The 11,704-nt window shown below is 37.0% G+C and overlaps 3 protein-coding genes across 4 annotated transcripts; all 3 read right to left on the reverse strand.

Annotated features, from left to right (window-relative positions):
• Nucleotides 1–529: 529 nt before the first annotated feature.
• On the reverse strand, nt 530–1,378 carry LOC136240234 (leucine-rich repeat-containing protein 74B-like). Of its 2 annotated transcripts, XM_066031160.1 has the most exons (4): nt 922–1,368; nt 827–876; nt 741–781; nt 530–680 (listed from the first exon to the last, which is right to left on the reverse strand). In XM_066031160.1, exons 1-3 carry the CDS (start codon nt 1,237–1,239, stop codon nt 769–771), a joined length of 381 nt encoding a protein of 126 aa, XP_065887232.1. In that variant the 5' UTR covers nt 1,240–1,368; the 3' UTR covers nt 530–680; nt 741–768. The 2 variants fall into 2 exon arrangements, with proteins under 2 accessions (XP_065887232.1, XP_065887231.1); XM_066031159.1 differs by having other exon boundaries at nt 741–876; nt 922–1,378.
• A 191-nt stretch (nt 1,379–1,569) lies between these two features.
• LOC136241312 (protein NLRC3-like) lies at nt 1,570–4,784 on the reverse strand. Its single transcript, XM_066032507.1, has 6 exons — nt 4,448–4,784; nt 4,207–4,335; nt 3,749–3,913; nt 2,990–3,206; nt 1,627–1,993; nt 1,570–1,578 (listed from the first exon to the last, which is right to left on the reverse strand). Exons 1-6 carry the CDS (start codon nt 4,782–4,784, stop codon nt 1,570–1,572), a joined length of 1,224 nt encoding a protein of 407 aa, XP_065888579.1.
• A 1,616-nt stretch (nt 4,785–6,400) lies between these two features.
• Nucleotides 6,401–10,677, reverse strand: LOC136240223 (protein NLRC3-like). Its single transcript, XM_066031143.1, has 9 exons — nt 10,284–10,677; nt 9,902–10,228; nt 8,410–9,852; nt 8,169–8,297; nt 7,705–7,869; nt 6,790–7,163; nt 6,695–6,744; nt 6,609–6,649; nt 6,401–6,545 (listed from the first exon to the last, which is right to left on the reverse strand). The coding sequence occupies exons 1-8, from the start codon at nt 10,600–10,602 to the stop codon at nt 6,637–6,639; spliced, it is 2,820 nt and encodes a 939-aa protein (XP_065887215.1). The 5' UTR covers nt 10,603–10,677; the 3' UTR covers nt 6,401–6,545; nt 6,609–6,636.
• Nucleotides 10,678–11,704: the final 1,027 nt, after the last annotated feature.

The following is an 11,704-nucleotide window of genomic DNA, read 5'->3' on the forward strand; positions in this document are numbered from 1 at the left end:
TATGCCAGCATAATGGTAACCTATTAGGTGATATTTCAAACCATGGAGCTCAATTCCATGAAAATAGATCAATACTCCCTAATAGAACAGTTGGTGGAAATTGTGGCAGTATGAAAGAAGTCATTTTTAGTGAAATACTCTAATAGAGCATTAACTGCAGATAATTAAAATATTAGAAGACAATTCTAAGAAATGTTGTTAATTTTGGGAAATTTCTGAGAGAATTTGGGTAATCTTGAGCATATTTAACATGTATTTGTAAGAGATGGGTGGGGCTGGTTGTGCACACCTTGTCATGTGATGACATCCCTGTAGGCAATGTATACATAGTTATTACATGAACCCACACAAACTCTGCACATCTGATCATGAGGCTATCGGTTTACAATTACAAGATCTAGAACGATGAAATCTGCATAAATTTTTTCTGAAGCTTGTGTTTTTTACCCATTGTTTTTGAATATGTTTTGTTACAAAACTACTATTGTGTGTATATCAACAGTTTTCTAAAATTAGGTCACATATATGATACCGAAAGATAACAAAATTAATAATTATTTGCATTAAAATGAATTTAAATGATTACAAAAAAAATGTGTAAATTATTTTTACACGTAATGTTTTGTTATTTCAAGTAATGTACGTTACATGTTCTTGTATTCACTGGTATTAAAAGTTTCCTACAGATATTAGAACACGTTTGTAATTTAGTAATCGTGTACAATATAACAGCAGCTCACCTGATCCAGGAGGGTGTGGTCAGTTACATTATGTTGTTGACCTGTAGTTACCACGGTAACAATAATGACATGTATCAACCACTAACCCCTTGTCTTCTCCATCATCAGTAGATCTAGAGTTGTTATCCCTCTTGGCCTAGTAACCATGACAACATTTATACCATGTTATATCAGTGTCTACCTTTTGTCTGAAGTACAGGATAATCATCATCTCTTGTACTTCATTGTCTTCATCGTATTCACCATCTATACTCACTTCTTCACACACTCCGTTATCAATTGCTGATTGTAGTATCAGACGAGCTCCCTCCACAGTGATGGGATTATCAAACACACCTAATACTGTAATACTAGAGTTGAGTGATAATCCTGTGGCTAGTTCTTTTGCTCCAGTAACAGTAATACCACACTTCCGTACATCCAGTTTCCTGATCCTGCTCTTACCAAGGGCTCCGGCAATGACAGTGATGCCATCATCACCAATATTGTTCTCTCCCATCCAAAGCACTTCTAGTACAGTATTCTCTTGTAGTAGTTCACCAATTCACCTGGCACCTGCAGTGATCAGTAGACAATAACAATTACTACATGTTCTCATGAGGGATAAGTTTCACAATTTACTAACAATGACCTAATTTGGTGAAGAGGTGTCAGATCATCCATTACCTTTCTGCTATTATAGAAACTTTCATGGTAAAATATTAGTGGGCACACAAACAAGCTCCTTTATACTCATACATAATGACAAAGAATGTCATTACACATTTTTTAGTTGAATTATAAAAGTTGTAAGTTGCCATCAAAAATGTTGCAATATGAAAAATAAATTCTATGTGACCTATACCAAACACCAATGTGTTAGTCTGAACTAGTACATGTGACACACTTGGTAAGTTACTGATTGTACCACATGTACTACTTCAGTACTGTGTTGTAGTTCCCAGTACTTCAATGAAGTGAAACATGTTATTTGTAACACATGTGGTTGTGTTTTGTCTGACATGTACACATGAGGCCCAAGGGTGAGTGTGTACATATCAGGTAAACCACTCCCACCAGTGTTACAACTATTACATGTTGTACCTTTAGCTGATATTCCACAGTCCTGCACCATCAGTTCAGTTAGTGTAGTGTTAAGGCATAGCCCGTCCATTAGTTGCGATATACCAGCATCACCAATATTGTTCTCTCTCATCCAAAGCACTTCTAGTACAGTATTCTCTTGTAGTAGTTCACCAATACACCTGGCACCTCTAGTGATCAGTAGACAATAACAATTACTACATGTTCTCATGAGGGATAAGTTTCACAATTACTAACAATGACCTAATTTGGTGGAGAAGTGTCAGATAATCCATTACCTTTCTGTTACCATAGAAACTTTCAAGGTAATTAAAATATTAGTGGACACACAGACAAGCTCCTTTATACTCATACATAATGACAAAGAATGTCATTACACATTTCTTAGTTGAATTATAAAAGTTGTAAGTTGCCATCAAAAATGTTGCAATATGAAAAATAAATTCTGGGAAAGTGTGACCTATACCAAACACCAATGTGTTAGTCTGAACTAGTACATGTGACACACTTGGTAAGTTACTGATTGTACCACATGTACTACTTCAGTACTGTGTTGTAGTTCCCAGTACTTCAATGAAGTGAAACATGTTATTTGTAACACATGTCAGGGGCGGATCCAGGAGCTGGCTAGGGGAGGGGCACAAATAGGGTAAGTTGTAGGTGGTTGCATGCATGGGGAGAACCATATTCTCTATAGTTCAGTGCTGCTTTTTTAAGCAGCAAATAATCACCTCTTAGTGGTGTCTCACTGTTGATATTTGCCATTTTGGCCTTTTCAGATGGTTGTGAAGTCTTAAAACTGTTTAAAAGGCTCTGAATGTCTTAAATAACAGCAACACGATAATTATTTTTAGAGGCGCTTAGTACGCACGAAGGTGCTGAGTGACTATTTTACAGTTAGTTTGACTTCGGTTCGCTTTGGTCTCAGGTGAATTTGTAATAAATGCTAGTAAAATGTGCATATTTTCATAAGTTTTAAACTGATCTCGGTTGGCCTGACATAAAATTTACTAGCTGTTTTAATCAGAAGCATGGCTAGTTCCTCCACAAGATGGAGAGGGGGGGGGGGGGGGCATTTGCCCCAAATGCCCCATCCTGGATCCGCCATTGCATGTGGTTGTGTTTTGTCTGACATGTACACATGAGGCCCAAGGGTGAGTGTGTACATATCAGGTAAACCACTCCCACCAGTGTTACAACTATTACATGTTGTACCTTTAGCTGATATTTCACAGTTCTCCACACTCAGTTCAGTTAGTGTAGTGTTAAGGCATAGCCTGTCCATTAGTTGCGATATACCAGCATCACCAACAGGATTATCATTCATGTAAAGGACTTTCAGGGTACAGTTCTCCTTCAGAAGTTCACCAATACACATGGCACCTGTAGTGATCAGTAGACAATAACAATTACTACATGTTCTCATGAGGGATAAGTTTCACAATTTACTAACAATGACCTAATTTGGTGGAGAAGTGTCAGATAATCCATTACCTTTCTGTTACCATAGAAACTTTCAAGGTAATTAAAATATTAGTGGACACACAAACAAGCTCTTTTATATTCATACATAATGACAAAGAATGTCATTACACATTTCTTAGTTGAATTATAAAAGTTGTAAGTTGCCATCAAAAATATTGCAATATGAAAAATAAATTCTGGGAAAGTGTGACCTATACCAAACACCATGCAATGTGTTAGTCTGAACTAGTACATGTGACACACTTGGTAAGTTACTGATTGTACCACATGTACTACTTCAGTACTGTGTTGTAGTTTCCAGTACTTCAATGAAGTGAAACATGTTATTTGTAACACATGTGGTTGTGTTTTGTCTGACATGTACACATGAGGCCCAAGGGTGAGTGTGTACATATCAGGTAAACCACTCCCACCAGTGTTACAACTATTACATGTTGTACCTTTAGCTGATATTCCACAGTTCCCCACATTCAGTTTAGTGAGGGTCTTGTTACACTGGAGTCCCTCTACTATCAGTGATATCCCATCATCACTAATAGGATTGCTATGCATGTTAAGGTATTGTAGGAAACAATTCTTCAAAAATCTGCCAACATAACTGGCACCTGTAGTAATAATAAACAATTTGTAACTGTCAATATTTAACAATTATATGGTAACCATATAAATACATCACAACAACAACAACACAATGTGGAGGAATCCCTCACACTTTACTAATGTATGTGTAGTTAACATCAGTTTTGTAAAGTTACATGTGTAACATTAGTTGAACTGGACTTGTAGTCATTGGTGAAATTAAACTGTGAAAAGGTCAACACCTCACAAAACTGACATCCTACAAATACTCCACATACACTGTATACAGTATAACACTACATTTTACACTATATAGTACCTTTAGCTGATAATTTACAGTTGTACACACTCAGTTCATTCAGGCCATGGAGATGTTCTACTATCAGTGATATCCCGTCATCTCTGATAGGATTATCACTAACATTTAACACTCTTAATGAGGCACTACCTGTATAATGATAACAGTACACATTACAAACACATACAGCTCAGTGAGGTGTTGTCAATTCACTAACACACAAACATCACACAGTATATCAACAGTTAATAGTGGGACTAACTTTTCATCACAATCTTCACCACATGTTCCACTCCAGTCACAGTGAGATCATTATTCCAAAATTTCAATTCTTGTAGTACATGACCACTGTTGTTCTTGTTGGGATAATGTTTTATCAACATCTCTGCCCCAGTGTCTCCAATATGGCACCAGCTCATATTCAACTTTATCACTGGATAACATGATAATACATAGGAGACACAGAGACAGTCATATGGCTGCAAAGTAGTCAAACTCAAATTCAATTCAAGAGGAGTAACTGACTGAGGTGTACTAGTTTGTTGTCCCTCATAAACACATTTTACTGCAGTAACAACTCGATAACGACCTTGTAACATTTTGTAAACAAATTGGTAGGTAGATGATGGTTCCCTGTATCCTGTAAATGTGTTATTTAGCTGCTGTGCTAGGAACTACAGCCCCACTCACTTTATAAATGATAATTTATTATATGTGTTATTTATAATGTGTATCCAAATATAGTATGAAATCTGCAAGTTCTATTTATATCTCATTAGTCTTGTGTTTAGTCATTATCATGACTTTGAGGATGTGGGTTGCAGTGAGCTAAGTTACTACAACTATTCTAAGTCACATTTTACCACCTATGAAAGAGGAAAATCTCTATTATTGCACCAAATATGAGACCTATATGTCCCAAAGTGTTGAGGTTCCATTACTGATCACTTGGTTGATGGTTGTTCAGTTAGTGATGGTCACTTCTCTCATGAAATTACCAATTTCTAAGCTGACCTCCAAGATGGCTACTGAAAGCCTCTGTAAGAAACTTAACACTGTCAGTTACAGTAAAATTTATCTAATGAGTACACCAGCCTATTATGTTGTAACAGGTGCCCAAACCTAATACTGGGAGTGTGTTAGAGTTGTGAAACTGGACAGAATATCATAACTGGTTACTGGGCAAATCATAACTGCCAGTTATCCGGTTAACTGAACTTTATGAAGTTTTCTTTAATTTTTATGGTGTACTTAATATTTAAGCTACGTGCACCTTAAAATTTGTAGTTGATTATACTTGTAGTGGCCAAAGTAATAGGCAACAAGTCATAGCACATAGGTTCAATCCTGCAACAAGCATTACATCAATGTTGAAGAATGAAAAGAGTACCCAAACCATACATTTTTGAGTGAAAATATTATGGATCAGTTATGAGAAAAATAACCAATAACAGAATTTATATAAAAATAACTGGTGGATTAATCAGTTAAGTGTCACAGCTGAGTGTGTTATACTGTAAATCACTAGTTGTGAAGGTACAGGAAAATACATCAGTGACTACTCATTGTCACAGGAAAAGGTCAGCATATTCTAATAGAACAGTCAATTTCTCTAATAGAGTATGTGGTCCATTCAGCGGACCTGTGTCAGCATAATAAAAAGCATGGAGTGCTATGTCAGCATAATGGACCTATTAGGTGATATTTCAAACCATGGAGCTTAATTCCATGAAAATAGATCAATACTCCCTAATAGAACAGTCGGTGGAAATTGTGGTAGTATAATAGAACAGTCATTGCTAGTGAAATACTCTAATAGAGCATTCACTGCAGCTGATTAGAAGACTATTCTAAGAAATGTTGCTACCCTAGCTAGGAGCATAATGGGAACACAATAGGTGAAAAGTTTGGGAAATTTCTGAGAGAATTTGAGCATATTTGATGTGTATTTGTAAGAGATGTGTGGGGCTGGTTGTGCACATGTTGTCGTGATGGCATCTCTGGAGACAATGTAGTTATTACATGAACCCATACAAACTCTGCACATCTGATCATGAGGCTATCGGTTTACAACTACAAGATCTGGAACAATGAAACTTGCATAAATTTTTTCTGAAGCTTGCATTGTTTACCTATTGTTTTTGAATACGTTTTGTTACAAAAGTACTATTGTGTGTATATCAATGGCTTTCTAAAATTAGGTCACATATTATGATACCGAAAGATAACAAAATTAATAATTATTTCCACTAAAATGAATTTAAATGATTACAAAAATTGTGTAAATTATTTTTACACGTAATTTTATGTTATTTCAAGTAATGTTGCATGTTCTTGTATTCACTGGTGTTAAAAATTTCCTACAGATAATAAGAGAACACATTTATAATTTAGTAGTCGTGTACAAGATAACAGCAGCTCACCTGATCCAGAAGGGTGTGGTCAGTTACATTATGTTGTTGACCTGTAGCTACCATGGTAACAATAATGACATATATCAACCACTAACCCCTTGTCTTCTCCATCATCAGTAGATCTAGAGTTGTTATCCCTCTTGGCCTAGTAACCATGACAACACTTATACCATGTTATATCAGTGTCTACCTTTTGTCTGGTGTACAGGATATTCATCATCTTTTGTACTTCATTGTCTTCCTTGTATTCATCATCTATCCATACTTTTTCACACACTCCGTTACCAATTGTTGGTTGTAGTATCAGACGAGCTCCCTTCACAGTGATGGGATTATCCTGCACACTTAATACTGTAATACTAGAGTTGAGTGATAATCCTGTGGCTAGTTCTTTTGCTCCAGTAACAGTAATACCACACTCCCATACATGCAGTTCCCTGATCCTGCTCTTAACAAGGGCTTCTGCAATGATAGTGATGCCATCATCACCAATATTATTCCCTCCCATCCAAAGCACTTCTAGTACAGTATTCTCTTGTAGTAGTTCACCAATACACCTGGCACCTGTAGTGATCAGTAGAAATAACAATTACTTCATGTTTTCATGAGGGATAAGTTTCACAATTTATTGACAATGACCTAATTTGGTAGAGAAGTATCAGATCATCCATTACCTTTCTGTTACCATAGAAACTTTCAAGGTGAAAATATTAGTGGACACACAAACAAGCTCCTTTATACTCATACATAATGACAAAGAATGTCATTACACATTTCTTAGTTAAACAATAAAAGTTGTAAGTTGCCGTCAAATAATGTTGCAATATGAAAAATAAATTCTGGGAAAGTGTGACCTATACCAAACATGTACACCAATGTGTTAGTGTGAACTAGTACATGTGACACACTTGGTAAGTTACTGATTGTACCACATGTACTACTTCAGTACTGTGTTGTAGTTTCCAGTACTTCAATGAAGTGAAACATGTTATTTGTAACACATGTGGTTGTGTTTTGTCTGACATGTACACATGAGGCCCAAGGGTGAGTGTGTACATATCAGGTAAACCATTCCCACCAGTGTTACAACTATTACATGTTGTACCTTTAGCTGATAATCCACATTCCATCACATACAGTTTAGTGAGGGTCTTGTTACACTGGAGTCCCTCTACTATCAGTGATATCCCATCATCATTAATAGGATTGTCGTTCATGTTAAGGTATTGTAGGGAACAATTCTTCAAAAATCTGCCAACAGAACTGGCACCTGTAGTGATTATAAACAATTTGTAACTGTCAATATTTAACAATTATACGGCAACCATATAAATACATCACAACAACAACAACACAATGTGGAGAAATCCCTCACACTTTACTAATGTATGTGTAGTTAACATCAGTTTTGTAAAGTTACATGTGTAACATTAGTTCTGTATGAACTGGACTTGTAGTCATTGGTGAAATTAAACAGTGAAAAGGTCAACACCTCACAAAACTGACATCCTACAAATACTCCACATACACTGTATACAGTATAACACTACATTTTACACTATATAGTACCTTTAACTGATAATTCACAATTGTACACACTCAGTTTAGTCAGGCCATGGAGATGTTCTACTATCAGTGATATCCCGTCATTTCTGATAGGATTACCACCAACATTTAACACTCGTAATGAGGCACTACCTGTATAATGATAACAGTACACATTACAAACACATACAGCTCAGTGAGGTGTTGTCAATTCACTAACACACAAACATCACACAGTATATCAACAGTTAATAGCGGGACTAACTTTTCATCACAATCTTCACCACATGTTCCACTCCAGTCACAGTGAGACCATTATCATAAAGGATCAATTCTTGTAGTACATGACCACTGTTGTTCTTGTTGGGATAATGTTTTATCAACATCTCTGCCCCAGTGTCTCCAATATGGCATGATCTCATACTCAACTTTATCACTGGATAACATGATAATACATAGGAGACACAGAGACAGTCATATGGCTTCGAAGTAGTAGTAGTATAATTCAAATTCAATTCAAAAGGAGTAACTGACTGAGGTGTACTAGTTTGTTGTCCCTCATAAACACATTTTACTGCAGTAACAACTCTATCATCATAACGACCTTGTAACATTTTGTAAACAAATTGTGATGTTCCAGGAGACACTAATCTTGTTAGTCCACACAAGAAAACAAACACATTAGGATAATCATCAAAGTGTTTACTCAGTATACGCTGTTGTTCTTGGTCTGACAATGTTGATATGTAAACTGCACACAAAAACTCTTGAATGGTAAGGTGAGCAAAATTGTACATACTAGTGTCAACAGGTATGTCCTCAATTTTTTCAACTTTCAGCAAACCATATCCATCCCAGTCAGTTGTCACCTCTATACCACACTGGATGAGGTCCTTCATTGTGAATATGATTTTTGGGTCCTTATACTTGGAGAATATTTCTTCTCTGCTGCTGTACCAGTCGAAGAAGCTACGAAATGCCAATCTGCTCAGGATAAAAACAGTTCTTATAACCTCTTTGGGAATATGTTCCAACATCCTGTGTAACTTCTCCACACTGGTTGATGGTAATTCCTCAACTAAAACCAATTCATATGGCTTCTCACCTTTCCTTTCTCTTTGTAGTGTCATTATCAAGAAAAGTTTATATAACTCAGTAACAGTTGATGGAAGCTTCTTCTGTGTCTGAAATATTCGTATAATCATTACCAAATTCATCGGAATATAACAAAGACTGTGAATGTGTGGGAACTCTTTCAGTTGTAGCTCAAATTCTTTAACAGTTTGGGTATCCATAAAAGACTTTTCAGAAAATTCTTTAATTTCATTGTGACCAAATCCTATGATTTCCACTGTCCTGCCAGTGTCAACATCTTTACAGGCATGAGGTCTTGATGTAATCAGTATTGTTGCTAGTTCCAGTAGTGTACAACGTTGTATTACACGTGCAAAAAAATCATCACTGTTTTGACGATTAACTGCAATCTCATCCAGTCCCTCTAAAATTATCAAACATCTTTTTCCTTTTAACTTCATCACCTGCTTATATGCCTCCACTCCACCAATGTATTCCACCATCACTTCTTCAACAGCTTTCTCATGAGCTGACCTTAATGGAATCAACAACACAAGATCAAAATCTTCTGCTAAAAATCCATCCCTGGCCCACTTCACACAGATCTCATTGGCAAGGGTCGTCTTGCCTATACCTACACAACTCATATTACATCACTACTACTAATACTTTGTAATACTCACCTGGGGCTCCCATTATTAGTATCAGTCGAGGACAAGGCTTGTTGAAGATGTCCTTTAGGTCACCAAGTGGCTCCTTCCTCTTCAAGATCTTATCTACTTCACCTTGTAGACTTAATTTAGTTATCTCATTCAAATTATCGTCTCCTATAGTGAGGTCTTCCTTCTCCACAAGGGCCAACCTCACATACTGGATCACATGATGTTTTGGCCAGTTGGTTTTGGAGATGGGCCGTTGTCTGAGATATCTAGCCCGTACAGTTTCAATTGCTTCATTTAGTGGTGATGTCTTCTTCTTAGTAGTGTAGTCACATGTGGTGGAATGGAGACCTGTAGAGTACAGTAACACATTCCAGCACGCTACAAAGCAATCACATCAGCTAACCAGTATCAGTGTTCACTTCTCCCTCCAACAATCTAGTTGTAATCAGTTTGGCCAACTCCTTCACATCATTATACTCACTATCCCCCATCACTTTAAGGAGCTTATTAAAACTACCAAAAGTATTCTCCAAAGATGGCTCGATCACGTTATCCAGAAAATATTCTGTTTTGCTTGCTCGTGTAGCTTTTGACTTCACTTCATCTCTAACATCACCAGGAAGGAGATCACGCGAGTATAACTCTGCAATGAAACTGACATCATTCATTGGTAGTGTCTTCACTAGTTTAGCGTAGAACTGTTTGTACGCTACAGCAGTCATTGTTTGGTTTATTCGCCTGTAACGCAACTGTCGAGCACTTCTATATCAGCACAGTTTTTAAATAGGTGTGGCCATAGATGGTACGTAGTATATAATATCTATGGTGTGGCTCACTTTCCAAAAAGCTACGCCCTATTACGTCATACACCCCATTAGACGCAGGTCAATAACGTTTCAAATATTTCACTCAACACACAGCAAAAAATACCACATTTCCGGCGGTTATATCGGTACAGGAAATGTCAAGGAAATTTTCTGTTTGAATTTCTGACACATTTCCTGTACTTGTACATATCACCTTTCCAAGTGATTTCCAGTTTTGTAGGAAATGCCACTTTCAAAAATGTCAAGGAATATTGACATTTTTGAAAGTGGCACATCCTGTACATTTCCATCTCCCGGATATGTGCTGGAAATGTCACCTGTCCTGTAAATTTCCTGCACATATCCTGCTACAGGAAATGCCACATTTTTTCCTGTGACAGAGCTTTACTGTGCAGCTGCTCATGGACTGGATAAGCTAGCTAGTCTGGCACGGCCGCACCTTCAAGGTAGCAGGGGAAGCACGACATCTGAATGCATGTCTGAATGTGATTGATAGGCCTGCGTCAAATATGCAAAAAGCATAATGCTAGCATATTAAGTGGATATTTCAAACTATGAAACTTAATTCCATGAAAATAGGTCGATACTCCCTAATAGAGCAGTCAATAGAATCTGCAAACTGCAGTAGAGCACTCAGCTACATTGTTCATAGCTCCTAGGATCGTTACTCTCTCACTTTGTAGTGAAATACTATAAATTATAATAGAATATTCACTGATTGAAATGTTCCAAGATAATAGTTATAAATGTTGCTAACCTAGGACATAGATTCTATGCCTAGGAACACTGAAAGAGGCGGAAAATTTGGAAAGCGTTTTGGGCAAAATTTGAGCACATTCGACTCAGTCCTAGTGAATGATACATTGTATCAACCAGGACTGATGGACTAACAGTATAGACAGTAGCCACACCCTGTCCAGAGGGTACTCTACATATTTGCTAGATACATATTGAGTGTCCTTCCAAACATTCCAGCCCCACCCATCCCATGCTTACA

This window comes from Dysidea avara, chromosome 12 (genome assembly GCF_963678975.1).
Source record: "Dysidea avara chromosome 12, odDysAvar1.4, whole genome shotgun sequence".
Taxonomy (NCBI): Eukaryota; Metazoa; Porifera; class Demospongiae; order Dictyoceratida; family Dysideidae; genus Dysidea; species Dysidea avara.

What these genes read in the sequence shown, in the direction of transcription:
- LOC136240234 (XM_066031159.1), bottom strand. Translation starts at nt 1,239, where the DNA reads ATGGGAGAGAACAATATTGGTGATGATGGCATCACTGTCATTGCCGGA. An exon ending in TCCTGTACTTCAGACAAAAG is followed by an intron (nt 877 to 921) that starts GTAGACACTGAT and finishes CATGGTTACTAG; the next exon opens with GCCAAGAGGGATAACAACTC.
- LOC136241312 (XM_066032507.1), bottom strand. Translation starts at nt 4,784, where the DNA reads ATGTTACAAGGTCGTTATCGAGTTGTTACTGCAGTAAAATGTGTTTAT. An exon ending in CTGTAAATTATCAGCTAAAG is followed by an intron (nt 3,914 to 4,206) that starts GTACTATATAGT and finishes TTATTACTACAG; the next exon opens with GTGCCAGTTATGTTGGCAGA. An exon ending in GGGAGTGGTTTACCTGATAT is followed by an intron (nt 1,994 to 2,989) that starts GTACACACTCAC and finishes ACTGATCACTAG; the next exon opens with AGGTGCCAGGTGTATTGGTG.
- LOC136240223 (XM_066031143.1), bottom strand. Translation starts at nt 10,602, where the DNA reads ATGACTGCTGTAGCGTACAAACAGTTCTACGCTAAACTAGTGAAGACA. An exon ending in GGTGAAGATTGTGATGAAAA is followed by an intron (nt 8,298 to 8,409) that starts GTTAGTCCCGCT and finishes ATCATTATACAG; the next exon opens with GTAGTGCCTCATTACGAGTG. An exon ending in TCCTGTACACCAGACAAAAG is followed by an intron (nt 6,745 to 6,789) that starts GTAGACACTGAT and finishes CATGGTTACTAG; the next exon opens with GCCAAGAGGGATAACAACTC.